Source organism: Macaca thibetana, chromosome 1 (genome assembly GCF_024542745.1).
Source record: "Macaca thibetana thibetana isolate TM-01 chromosome 1, ASM2454274v1, whole genome shotgun sequence".
Classification (NCBI taxonomy): Eukaryota; Metazoa; Chordata; class Mammalia; order Primates; family Cercopithecidae; genus Macaca; species Macaca thibetana.
In genome coordinates this window covers 209174020-209187836 of record NC_065578.1, presented here as the reverse complement: position 1 = coordinate 209187836, position 13817 = coordinate 209174020, and the positions used below count along the sequence as shown (strand labels likewise).

General features: G+C 36.9%; 1 protein-coding gene across 8 annotated transcripts in view; it reads right to left on the bottom strand.

Annotated features, from left to right (window-relative positions):
* The window catches only part of RYR2 (ryanodine receptor 2), a 795071-nt gene that overhangs the window by 94859 nt on the left and 686395 nt on the right, over positions 1-13817 (bottom strand). For 5 of the 8 annotated variants that reach the window (XM_050770606.1, XM_050770614.1, XM_050770624.1 and 2 more), the window contains 5 exons: positions 12127-12169; positions 11243-11348; positions 8072-8168; positions 6257-6360; positions 4656-4707 (listed from right to left, as the gene is read on the bottom strand). In XM_050770606.1, coding sequence (XP_050626563.1) covers positions 4656-4707; positions 6257-6360; positions 8072-8168; positions 11243-11348; positions 12127-12169 — 402 coding nt within the window. Of the gene's footprint in view, positions 1-4655; positions 4708-6256; positions 6361-8071; positions 8169-11242; positions 11356-12126; positions 12170-13817 lie in introns of all 8 variants that reach the window. The other 3 variants (XM_050770633.1, XM_050770642.1, XM_050770650.1) reach the window with 1 other exon arrangement.

Here is a 13817-nt window from a genome sequence, read left to right as displayed (position 1 = left end):
GGAACTGCAGTGGTGGAGGAAGATACATACAAGAGTCTCTTAAAGTGAGTGCAAGTCTCAAGTTTCAAGACTCAAAGCAAAAGTAACATCCATGGATGCAGAATGACTGTTGGTAAACTGAGAAACCATGAAGACCAAGAGAAAGTTCCAGAAAACTGGGATGCTAATTTTTAAAATGAGAAAAGATAGCTTCCAAAAACCACCTGCTAGGAAGTTTGATATTAGTAATCAATAATAGTCTAAAACGGTTATCAAGCAAATAATTGAGGAAAACTCATCCATCTTTGGCAGTTTTACCAAAGTTAGAATTCAACTTTAAGCAGTCACAGTAACATCTTGATTTCTTTAAGTATCTCATGAAAGGAGATGAGAAATATGAGTTTTATAAAAGTATGTTTAGATGAATTAAAAATAAGGTAGGTTAACCAGTTTGGGAAAGGGTATAAAAATATCAGCTGCTTACCAAAAACTTAGATAAACAGAGAACTCACTCATACTTATTAAGTTTGTGGTTAATATAAATAGAAAGAGGTAACAGTGGGTGACAGAACCAAATGTTAAAAAGATTTCAGCTTGGGGAAATGGTCTGACTTGAATTAGAGAAATGATGACATATACTTAATTAAAAAATTAAAAATCAACAGTCCAATACAGGGTAGCTGATGTGATCTGGCTAAAAATTTAATGCATTCTTGCCATTGATGGCCAATGTATAAGATCCTAAGGCAGAGTAAGTGAGCGTACAGTCCCCACACACACTACACAGGTAAGGTCATAACTGGAATACCGTGTTTGATTAACTTCTGGGTGGCATACATGAATATAATGGAGAACGTGCAGAGTGTAACAAACTGAGTGGTGCAAGCTGGACATCCCGAGTTACATTAAACAATAAAAGGATTATGATTAGTTAATTATGAAGGGGAAAATCTTGAGGTAAAGAGTCAACAAGATAGCCCTCCTCAAATTTTTGACCATCTATCAAAAGAAACTAGATTTAGCTTCAGGATCCAACAAAATAAATATGGAGGCAAATTCAATTTCACTCGCAAGGAAGAACTCTAACAATCAGAAACAACCTATTCTCAAACCAAGAGCTTCTACGTATTCTCAAACCAGGAGCTTCTACCTGTTCAGCCCACTTCGATTCTTCAGCTGCAGAGAACACCCAGGCCTGGGGCTGCTCTACAACCCTTTCTCGCCTCCCTCTTTCTTCATTTCCTAACAAGCCACCTCCTAGCAATATACAAACCCGCTTTGATCTGCTGTTCTCAACTAGACTCTGGCAGAAATCTGCACCCTTGATGAATCTAACTTCCTGGCTTCTCAGAATTTGCATTTGGTTCTGAGAATTGCTAGTTGTCCTCACACAGCCAGGGGGAGCATGACTGCTTCAAATTCATAGACAACAGCCTAAAATAAACCGGGCTTCCTACACAGTCTGCGAGTCCTATTTTAATTTCTAGCCCATGTGCCATGTCAATTGCCACGATGTGTCTTTCAGTGCTTCTCTCTCTCCTCCAGTCTTCCTCTATAGACTCTACCAAACACTTCGGTGTCAGCGGATGACTGTACTTTTGTCTTCAGAGAGAGAGAGCAAATGACCGTAAAAGGAAACATTTCCAACCTCCCATTATCCTGGCAGCCTTCAGTGGCGCGATCTCAGCTCACTGCAAGCTTCCGCCTCCCGGGTTCCCGCCATTCTCCTGCCTCAGCCTCCTGAGTAGCTGGGACTACAGGCGCCCACAACCGCGCCCGGCTAATTTTTTGTATTTTTAGTAGAGACGGGGTTTCACCGTGGTCTCGATCTCCTGACCTTGTGATCCGCCCGCCTCGGCCTCCCAAAGCGCTGGGATTACAGGCGTGAGCCACCGCGCCCGGCCCCCTTCTTCCCTTTGTATCTTTTATCCTTTGTATCTTTTATCTCTTTATCTTTTTTTTTTTTTTTTTTTTTTTTTTTTTTTTTTTTGAGACGGACTCTCACCTCATCGCCCAGGCTGGCGTGCAGTGGTGCAGTCTCGGCTCACTGCAACCTTCTGCCTCCCAGGTTCAAGCAATTCTCCTGCCTCAGCCTCCTGAGGAGCTGGGATTACAGGCATGCACCACCATGCCAGGCTAATTTTTGTATTTTTAGTAGAGACGAGCTTTCACAGTGTTGGCCAGGCTGCTCTCAAACTCCTGATCTCAAATGATCCACCTGTCTCGGCCTCCCAAAGTGTTGGGATTACAGACGCGAACCACTGTGCCCAGTCCTATCCTTTTATCTTTTAACCCAGTGTTTATTGAACTAGGTGTTTCAGCTCATCATTCAGACGTAAAAACAATTTAGTGATTCGTGAAAAAATAAAAACAACTCTTTGTTTAAATAGAACGGAAAATTTCAGACTACATTACTCATAGGAAGAGTAAAATTTCGTGAAACTTTTCTTTCATGGTGTATATTTTTATGTTACTTTAAACATACAGTTTTATGTTTCTATAAATATACAGTTGGCCCTCCATGGGTTCTGAATCCATGGAGTCAACCAACTGTGGATAGAAAATATTTGGAGAAAGTAAAATGGGTGATTGTGTCTGTACTGAACATGTACAGATATTTTTCTTGTCATTATTGCATAACAATATGATAGAGTTGAACTACTGACATGGCATTTACATTATATTAGTTATTATATGTAATCTAGAGATGATCTAAGTATACAGAAGGATGTGTGTAGGTTACATGCAAATACTATGCCATTAGTCAGAGACTTGAGCATCCTTGGATTTTGATATCCCACTGGGTGTCCTGGGACCAATCCCCCATGAATGCTGAGAGATGACTGTACCGCGTAAGTGTATTTCTTACTGTAGGTTAGAGTGTAAAATAAATTAGAAAGCCATGGCTTTTCTCTCATGTCCTGTAACCTGTCTTCTCTAGCAGGTCTCATGGACTCCAGACCTCACTTCACAAATGATTCCCTTTCCTATTCTGTTCGCTCCTCAGCAGAATATATGTGTGCTTAGATTGCTCTCTCTTTAAAAACAAGCAAACGAATGGCAAACAAACAAAAATAATCCCCTTCAACCTCACAATTCCATCTAGATATTTATCATCTTATATCTGTCTCTTTTCTCTCAATCTTTGCAATGAAGAAACAACTATACTATTTCTGTTCATATCTGAATCACTAACTTTCCCACACTACAGCACGTCCCCACTCCAGGGCCCCTCTCCACAATCCTCAGAAGCTGTTCTTACTCTGCTCATGTGAAATACATGAAATAAATCTGGAGATTTTCAATCCTTACCTTGCTCAACCTCACAGCAGAATATGATTTTGGTGACCACACACTCAGTCCTATAGCTCCTAGCTCCTATGTTAACTCACACTTAAGGTTCTCTCCGACTTTTTTATGAGCTCCTTTCCTTCTAACCATCTTTAAATGTTCTGTGTCCTTATAGGCTGGGTCCTAGGCCTCCTCGTCTCTTCATGCTATCATCTCTTCCTGGGTACGATCATCTACTCCTACGGCTTCTAATGCTGATAAATCCCAAGTCTATATTTATAAGCCTTACCTGAGATACTGAATGTCAGATGTGGATGTCTAATTGCATGTTTGGCATCTCCACTGAGATGTCTCACAGGCATCTTTAACACATTCACAATTTATTTTGCCGCCGCCTTCTCTCTTCGCTCTAGGCCTGTAATTATTCCGGTGCTGCCATCTCGGTACATGGTACCCAAGTGAGAAGTCTCAGCAAAACCCTGACTCCACTTTTATCTACTTGTCAAGAGGAGTAAATGACATAAACACTCAGTTAATATGAAGCTGTGCTATTTTGCATGGTCAACTCATGGTTCAACAGCCAAAGACTTCCTTAAGCAGACCTCACTGCTATGCCATGGGACCTGTTTCCAATACTCCGAAGAATTTCTTGATATGGTTTGGCTCTGTATCCCCACCCAAATCTTATCTCGAATTGTAATCCCCATGTGTCAAGGGAAGGACATGGTGGGAGGTGATTGGATCATGAGGACAGTTTCCTTCATGCTGTTCTCTTGATAGTGAGTGAGTTCTCACATGATCTGATGGTTTAAAAGTGTTTAAAAGTCCCCCCCTCATTCTCTCTCTCTCCTGCCCCCACGTAAGATGTACTTACTTTCCCTCTGCCTTCGCCATGATTATAAGTTCCTAAGAGCTCCCCAGCCATGTGGAACTGTGAGTTAATTCAACTTGTTTCCTTTATAGATTATCTAGTCTCAGGTAATTCTTTATAGCAGTGTAAAAATGGACTGATACATTTCTCTACCATTAAATTCATCAGGGTTTTTCTACAACCATTTGCTTAAATGTTATCTTCCCCATCAGACAAAAACCTCCACGAAGGTGTAGTGTGTGCCCTTCTTTCTTCTTCACATGTTATCTCCAATATGTTAATGTCCAGCAAATATTTGTTGAATGAATGAATGTTTAGAAAAAGTTATGGCTCCTCATAAATAAAATGTTTAAGTAGGAAACAATGATGACCTGCCAAGGAATTTAGAACAGAGATTCATGCTACAAACAAAAAGTTGAAATTAATCAAATACACAGATTCTTATCCTTTTCAGATGAAAGTTATTTCCCTTTATTAAAATTAAACATGAAAATCAGGAAGGATATTTATTTACCTTTGCCATAATATCTGCATAGGCCATATATAAAAAATCTTCCTCCAGTTTGCTGGGGAAAACAAGAAGAAAACATCAGTGTTTAGGCAGAAGGCTAGGCACATGCAAACATATCATCACTGTACAAAATAACCTTTGTTCTTTTTCTAACGAGTATCCTTTTTTAAAATTAAATGAACACAAAACTTAGACAATATTAGGATATTCAGATATATCCTGAAATCAGAAAGCAAAGATCCCGGGGATCCTAAATAGCTGTCCCATCTTACCTTACAGAAGGGCCTTCAATTTTCACAAAATAAACTGTTTTTTGGTTTACAAACAAATGTAATAATTTTAATTTTCTTCAGACTACAAAACTTGAAACAAGCAAACTTAAATGAGGCGGGGGCTTTTGACAGAAGTCAAATTTGACATTCGATGGAAAGATTCCCCAAATTACGATGTGACAATTAAAAAACAAGATGGCCATAACAACGATTCCTTAAAATTAAGAAAGGTTAAAAAAATACGTTTATTATCTTCTTTTTTGAGAAGCATGGAAACCACGACTACGTGAAGAAAAGTATAAATACACCTAAAATTTGCAAAGTTATTTCAGCAGTTTTAAACTTCAGCCATGAGAAAAATTCACTTATGAGAAATACCTCATTACCTGACAATGCCAGACAGAGAGTTGTTCTATGCTTAGGAATGAGATGATTTTGTTAGTTAGGAAATAATAAGAGAGAGAAATAGTGAGAGAAAGGATGGATCACATTAGCTAAGAGGGAGAAATGTACATTATTATGGCATGCAAAGAGGTCAAATGAACTCTTCTGAGAGATTCATGTGGATATGAGTTTATAATTAAATTACATCCCAAATTCTACAGAGAATGGGAAAGGCCTGGGGCAAAACTGGCTTTCTTTCCCATTGCAGGGCAGCAGATAAAGGTCCTCTAGCCTCTGCTATGTCCCATCTGCACAGCCAATGTATGCGTTGCCCTCCATAATGACAGATACTGAGCACATTTTGACGATCAGGCTAACCAGTGCATTTCTTATGTAACTTCATAGAGGTTTGCCCTTTGTGGCTTTGGTGAATTCATATGACTAAGGCTGCAGAAGACAAGAAAAATGGGCAATGCCCTGGAAATAGATCTCAGAGATACCTCCAAGTTGAGGTGATGGCTCACTTAGCCTCTAGAGGTTTCCTAAGACCCACTGCACAATGGAGACACTATCTACCCAGAAAATTTTGGGGTCACCATCGGTCTCCATATACTTGTGGCACTGGAATTTGCTTTGGTTCTTTTGTTTTATTTATAAAGGCTGTTTGTGATAAGGAGAAAAACCATTTCATAAGAAGAATCAGAATCAACTACATCATTAATTACAAAGTTGTTAAGAAAAACTAGAGCTAGTAGGTAGTTGCTAAAGCCTACAATTGAATGAGTGTCCATCCCTAGGTACATGCCAGGCTGGTTGTTATCTTTGAACAAGTCTCTCTCCTAACAACATCAAGATGAACTTAAAACATGAACACGTGGCACAGAATACTCAGATACAGGTTTCTTTATTTGTTCCTCCTATGTCTCATAGGAACCCTTCCAACCATACCATTTCTCTGTTAAAGCTGTCCGACTAAACAGAAGGATCAGCTGATGTAGAGGATCAACTCTCTTAGTGCCTTCATCTTCTTCTGGAGGGTCAGCCCCAGGTTTCTGCAAAAAAGTCAAATTTATAAAATGTCACATTTAAAAAAAAATGTTCACTCAAATCCAAAAGCAATGTGAAGGCCAGGAATGAAGAACAAAAGGAATGCAAACACTCCTCCTTCCCTGTTGTGGGGGTGTGTGTGTGTTTGTGTGTGAGCATGTGTGTGTATTTTATATGCATTATACACGCTATATATGTATATATGTGTGTATGTGTATATAAAAGCATGTATGTATATGTGTTGCAGGTAAATGTAAATATGTAATATATATACTAAACATATATAAATGTAATATAATATGCTAGATATCTGTTACAGTATCATTGCAAAATTATACAGCTTGAAACAGAGATATTTAATAATTTGACCAAAAAATAATATGAGCAAGGATAACTTATAGCATTTAAAAATACTAAATTCTATTCTTATAAGCATTTTCATAACTCAAAGTGTATTTGCTACATGGATTTCAGCTTTAGGGAGGGCTCGATTTACAAATATTTGCAATAAAATCCTAAGAGTCACCCCAAGTGTGAAAATTTAGTTCCCATAGCAGTGCAAATTGCTTATAAAGTGAAACATTTTCTTTGCTTACACACAGCATGATAGGTAAATAATACTAAATGAGTTAATGCTTGAACCACTTATACATTTTTCCTTATTTTCAAAATTTACTTTTAAAACTTAAAAAAAAATTTTACTGTCAGATAGAACTTTAATAGTGAGGAAAATTATTAAGCATTTTTATTGGCAGTAGAATTCAATTACATCCAACTTTTTGTTGAGTTTTATATCTCCACTGACTTACCCATAGAAACTGATTTTCTCTCTACATGAATGGTGTTCTTTCCTGTAATTAAGCCTTAATGTGGATATGAGGCAGATTTCCACAAGATACCCAATAGTCTACATATTTTTTACTCTAAAGACAGATAAAACTCATTTTAAAATATAGGGACAATCAAGATTAGGCTTTTAAGAATTAGATTAGTTTATCCATTCTATTCCGTAATAATCTGTAAGTTTAAAAATAGCTTTTAGACAAGATGTCTTTACTCTTGAGAATCATGAAGCCTCTGACTAGTCTGCCAAGTTTTGAGATGGCTTGTAAATTTTCTTGAGAAGATGGCTTTTGTCAGATATTTAAATGGGTCCATCACTTAGAACAGATGATACTGACTGCTGTTCTGTGCTGAACTCTCAGTACACAAGCTCTTTATCAGCACGGTCGGGTGAAAATTCTATTTCTCATGTTTCACATTTACCACGCCTTCCACCTCTCCTGCGTTCAGTCTATCATTCTCTGCCCTGTTGATTTTTAAAAACCAGCAACTTTTTGTTCACCTTCTACTTAATTTTGGTGGATAACTTCTTTACAGTTCAGTCTTTTATAGTTTATCCTGGTTCTCAGGTGTTTATAGGTGCTTTGAGAAGGAATTTAAAAGAATGAGTAAATCAGGTTTAATTAATAATACACTTATATTATTCATTTTAAATTCTCAACCCCTTGATGTTGATGAGATCTCTTGGAAATGACAAGAGCATAGCTTCCCATAAGCATTGGATGCAGCAACAATTAAGATTTACAAGTTTCCTAATGCCCATATACTGTCATGATATTTTTTTCCTTCAATGTTATATAATGACTGCTCACACCAACATTGCTGCACCAAGCCCAGACCCTCTTTCCTCTCAGAACCCCTTTAAAAACATACTGCTAAATCTTCTATCAGTTTATCTTCAAAGTAATGTTCTTCTGTTTCAATCCAAGACTTTTCATATCCCTGAAGAAAGAGATTGACAGCCCGATGCCTAAAAGGTAAGCACAATTTCAGAAAAAGGGGAGTTTAGAAAATAAGTTGAAATTGTATCGAGTAGTGCTTTACTACTAGATTATCTGTGCACTAAAATTGTAAAATAAAAATAAATTCCCTATTCTTGATTTTCCTCCTGAAAGACAATGCTTCTTGCAGCAAACAGAGCAAGGTGTCTCAGAGCACACAGTGACTCGCATTTAAATCCTGGCTCAGTCATTTCCAAGCTCTGTAACGTTGGTCAAGTGATTCAGCTTTCCCAAATTTCAGTTTATTCCTTTATAAATGTAGGATAACTCCAACCACATTTCAGTTTTGTAAGCCTTACAATGAGATAAACGATGTAAATCACATCCGTTAGATGTTCATTAAATGATGACTATTGTTATACAACATGTCTCTCAATAAGCAATGTAATCAGTGTCAATAGAGAAGTTAGTCTCTGTTTAAGCAAACATTAAAAACAAATGGATGGCCCTGAGGATTCCAAAACAAAAGCTATTGAGTGAACTTTATGGGAGTACATATTCAAAGATTAAACCCTGCACTACTGATCATAAATGGCCGCCTATGAAAAAAGACCAGTGAAGACGAGAAGAATCAGTGAAATTCATGATGTAGTAAGAGATGTGGATAAGATGTCAATGTAAGAAAGGATAAAAGAATGTCATGAAGGGAGCATCATAAAACAACAACAGATGTGAGAGAACGAGAGATGGTGCCATTGCAGGAGAGAGGAAAGCTGAGTTTTATGATAGCAAACTGGGTTAAGGGCTCATGAGACCTAACGGTTAGATAGGTTTGTGAAGGGCCTTGAAAACCAGAGAGGGTAACTGCCAATGCAGCCAGAACTGCTAGAAATCATCAGACATTCTTGTACGTGAGAGAGGCATGCCAAAGCACGGACTCAGCCTTTTTGGTTTATTAGAGTCACCTGTGTAGCTTTTAAGTAGCACATGCTGGGCTCTCATTGAAATTCTAATTAATAAGTTGAGGCCTGAATACTTTTTAAATGAGTTTACGTGTATTTCTTAAAAGCACCAGGTTGGGGAACCATTGGAATAAACGATACCGTTTTGAAAATGACATTTTGGAGAAGACGGAAGAACTCTATGACATCACAGAAACTAACTCAGAAACCACTGCCATCAACTTGATATGAGTCAAGGAACAAGTGACTTGAAGAGTTGGTGATGGAGGGAAAGATGGGAATGTGAAGTAGTTCAAAGGGAAACTGATGAAATCTGGGCAACGACAGTATAGGAGTAACTAAAAAGAAATGATAATGTGAATTCAAAGTTAATATTCTTTTTTTTTTTCTTTAAGTTCTGGGATACATGTACAGAACGTGCAGGTTTGTTACATAGGTATACATGTGCCATGGTGGTTTGGCTGCACCTATCAAACCCATCTTCTAGGTTTTAAGCCCCACATGCATTAGGTATTTGTCTTAATACTCTCCCTCCCATTGCCCCCCACCCCCCGACAGGCCCCAGTGTGTGATGTTCCCCTCCCTGTATCCATGTGTTCTCACTGTTCAACTCCCACTTATGAGTGACAACATGTGGTATTTTATTTTCTATTCCTGTGTTAGTTTGCTGAGAATGATGGTTTCCAGCTTTAACCATGTCCCTGCAAGGGACAAGAACTCATTCTTTTTTTATGGCTGCATAGTATTCCATGGTGTATATGTGCCACATTTTCTTTATCCAGTCTATCATTGATGGGCATTTGGGTTGGTTCCAAGTCTTTACTATTGTGAACAGTGCTGCAATTAACATACATGTGCATGTGTCTTTATAGTAGAATAATTTGTAATCCTTTGGGTATATACCCAGTAATAGGATTGCTGGGTCAAATGGTATTTCTGGTTCTAGATATCAAGGTTAATATTCTATTGATCAAAAGGTGACAGCATAATTGAGTCAGAGAATTGAGAAGTAGCACATTTGAGGAGGATGCTAATACATTTTAGACCCAGTGAGTGTGACATGATAGCAAGAAATACAACTGTCTCAGCAAAAGGGAAAAGTATGATGTTTCATCTGTTTGCTTTGCTTCTGTTTCTTTTTTTTTCTTTGCCTTACACATTCACTCAAACTCTTACTGAATGTCAATGTACAAGTCACTGTTCTAGGTGCTAAGAAAACGGAACAAAACTAGTACGGAATCTCAAAGTCTGAATCAAAGAGACAGGTAGCCTTAATACTGTAGGAAAGTGGTATGATGTGCAAGGAGTAGAAGGGCATGGCTTGGTCAGAGATGTTCCACAAAAGAGATGTAGCTGAGCTGAGTCCTGTTTACAAGACATAGAAATGATGCAATTTGTATAAAGTTCAGAGTGGGAAAGAGCATAGTTTCTCAGGAGAACTATAAGGTGGCTGAAATGGTACCCTGGACCACCTCAGTCAGACTTGAATGTACCAGGCTACTTCTCTATTAAGTATGTCTGCTCTATGTCTAAGAGAAGGTTGATGGGCCTGTCAAATCTTTTTACGTTATTCCCAATAAGTCACTTCTTTTCCCCAAATGCTAATAATTACAAAAATAATAATAATGACTAACATTTATCATGATATGAACTTATTATCTCACTTCTAAGCACTCTGTATACATCAACCCATTAAATAATCTGAACAACTCTATGAGGCTGATCCCATTATGATACAGATGAGAAAATTGTAAAGAAAGTCAGTAAATAACTTGACCAATGTCATGGGTCAGAGAAGTTGGGAGGTCAGAATTCAAACCAAGACAAGTCTGATGCCAAAGAATGATTGAAATCATGGTCTGATTCAAATCCAGGCCAAAGAATGATCTCCCAATGACTCTCTCTTGCCTCACATATGTGAGCAGATATTCCTCAGTAAGCATCATTTAGTAATTACATTATAGACCACAGTTCTCTGAAAATATCCAACAAAATTAGTCAAGTTTTAGGTAGAAGAATCAATAAAGCTTTTCCATCCTTCTCTTGGACTATTGTACCCCTATTAAGGTAGATTCTAAACACCTGTCACTTATTAGGAAAAAATAACATTGATGTATTATAAAAAATAAAATAATTCTGACCTTGGCAGATTATATAAGGGGGCCATCCGGAAGCAGGCGACAACAGCTCTTTTCCTCTGCTTAGAGAGTAGTTTATGCCATACAGCCTTTTTAGATCTCTGAGGATGTTCCACCTGAGGTAGAATGACACAAATAAATATTTACACCCCAAACTACCTTCAAAAATAAATAGCTATTTATACCCCAAACTATCTTCAAAAATATAGTATTAAACAGTTGCCCCTCTTAAGTAACCTATATTTGGAATTCCAATTCCAAAAGTACCTTAAGATTATCACGGAGCAGTCCATATCCTAAAAGTTACCCAGAGATAAAGTTTAGATAATTGCAAATGCTATATAATTCCCTTAGTAAGAATACCACATTTTCCCAATACTGTGTACTTCCAAGCTATGTCATCTCTAAAATCAAAGAAATAGAAAATCATTCCAGGTAAAATCATTTTATCACCTTCTCAAAATTTTCTTTGGTTCTTTATGATTCTAATACATATTTTCTGCCTACAGAAAATATTACCTCATTCTTATTTACGTATCCATTGTAACTGTAATTTTATTGAGAGCTAAAGTAATAAACACAAATAGAGACAGTTAATAAAAATTCTACTATTCTTTAATATAACAGGATAAAGAGAAGAAGACAATGCTTTGTGAACACAGTATTAGGAGTGAGTAAATTTGGTAAAAATGTTAAAATATGTAAATATTTTGTTAGAGAGGGACAAATATAAATTCAAAAGTTGCAATAAATGATGCAAGCAAGTTATTTATATAACTAATAGTGTTTGGAACTCCAAGAGAAGAAAGAGATTAATTGTATTAGAAAGAAAAAATCCCAACATATAAACCTAAATTAATTAGTAATCTCTAGGCCATTGAGCACAGTACTTCCCAGACAGTAATGTCTCCGACCCACACGTTTAGACTTCTGAAAGAAATAAAAATGTTATGTTAGCTAAAAAAGTAAAACTACATTCATTATTCTTTGCAGTAAAGAGTCAAAAATGATTGTAATAATATCTGAAGTAAACATTTAAAATGTTTGGGCTGCAATGGTTTAGAAATTTTAACAAAGCAACATGTTTAATGGAAAAGCACTTATTTCTGTGATGCTCTTCCCTCTCTAGGATCAATAAACACGTTTTGACAATTATCCACTTCAATTATCTTCTTGATGCTTGTGTCAAGTGAAATAAACCAATGTTATGCCTTAACATCAAAGTAAAAGCAATCAAGGGCAATAGTTTTCAATGAGACCCAACATATTTCAATTTAAATTTCCATTTTGAGATCCCAGTCTGTAGACGATGACTTTTTGCAGGAATTACAGCATTATGGTCGGCATGGGTGACAGTCAACAAACATATATTAAGTTCCTAAGGCATTTACGATACAGTAAACATCACAAAAGAAAGGGTTCCTGCCACCAGGAAGCTTATCATTTGGCAGGCATTTATTACCTGCCTATTCAAGTATTTCAGGAAATACCTGAAACAGTGTGCTTTCCTCTAAATCAATTATAATAGTTATCTGTAAGATATGTGATCCAAAGGCAAACACCAAGATGTATCTTGTAACTCTGTCTGAATGTCTTGATGTGCTGATGTGTTAGCTTGGCTAGAATTTGATTATTAGAAAATTCAGTGGAGAAAACCTACTCTCATAAGAAACATTACCAGATATACAACACAAAATATACATCTAAAACAGACTGCTGATACTTGAGATAAATTAAATCAACAAGTGTTTCCTGTCCACCTACTGTTTTTACACTGAGTTTTGCAAGTTAAAATATTCTTTACACGCTCCTCTGTGACTCAGTTACATGTTATCATTAGCATGGGGATAGTAAAGGCATAAATTAAACACACGGATATCTCCCACTGCTTTTTATTTTTGATAATCGACAATTTCTTTTTACTCAAAACCCTCCTCTCATGATAAACCAATCTTGCCATATTCTTAACAGTTTGATAAACTCTGATCCTCCCATCTTTTTCTAGATAATTCCTACCGTAAGATTTATACAGGGATTACCTAGTTCATATCTACATTAAGTTTGAGTTGCTTCTATGCTTTCTTCAGCACATTTTATATCCTAACACCTCCATATCATCGCATATTTATCTGCTTAAGTGTCTGTTTCCTCTGTTACAGCACTCAGTCCTCCAGATCTGGTGGGGCTAAGGCTGCCCTAGGACAGGGCACTCCATAAACATCCAAGGCATAAATGGATACTTAGAAAAGCGAATCTCATTTGAGAAGTGCCATCATTCATCATGATTGGATATATTTATGAATATATGGGAATATAATAAAATAGAATCAGAGTTCAATAAGCTTCATTTAATGTATCTAGAATTTATTCAAGCAAATCTACATATATGTATAAACATTAGGAAGAATTAAAAACTGATGGTAGAGTAACGCGGTCCTCTCATAGCCGTTTAATTAACCTTTAATAATCTTAAATATATATATATAATTCTGGAGATATAACTCCATGACTGTATATAAATCCCTTAAAATTTCATTACAAGTCTTGTCATCTGCTGATTGATGATAATTTGTATTTA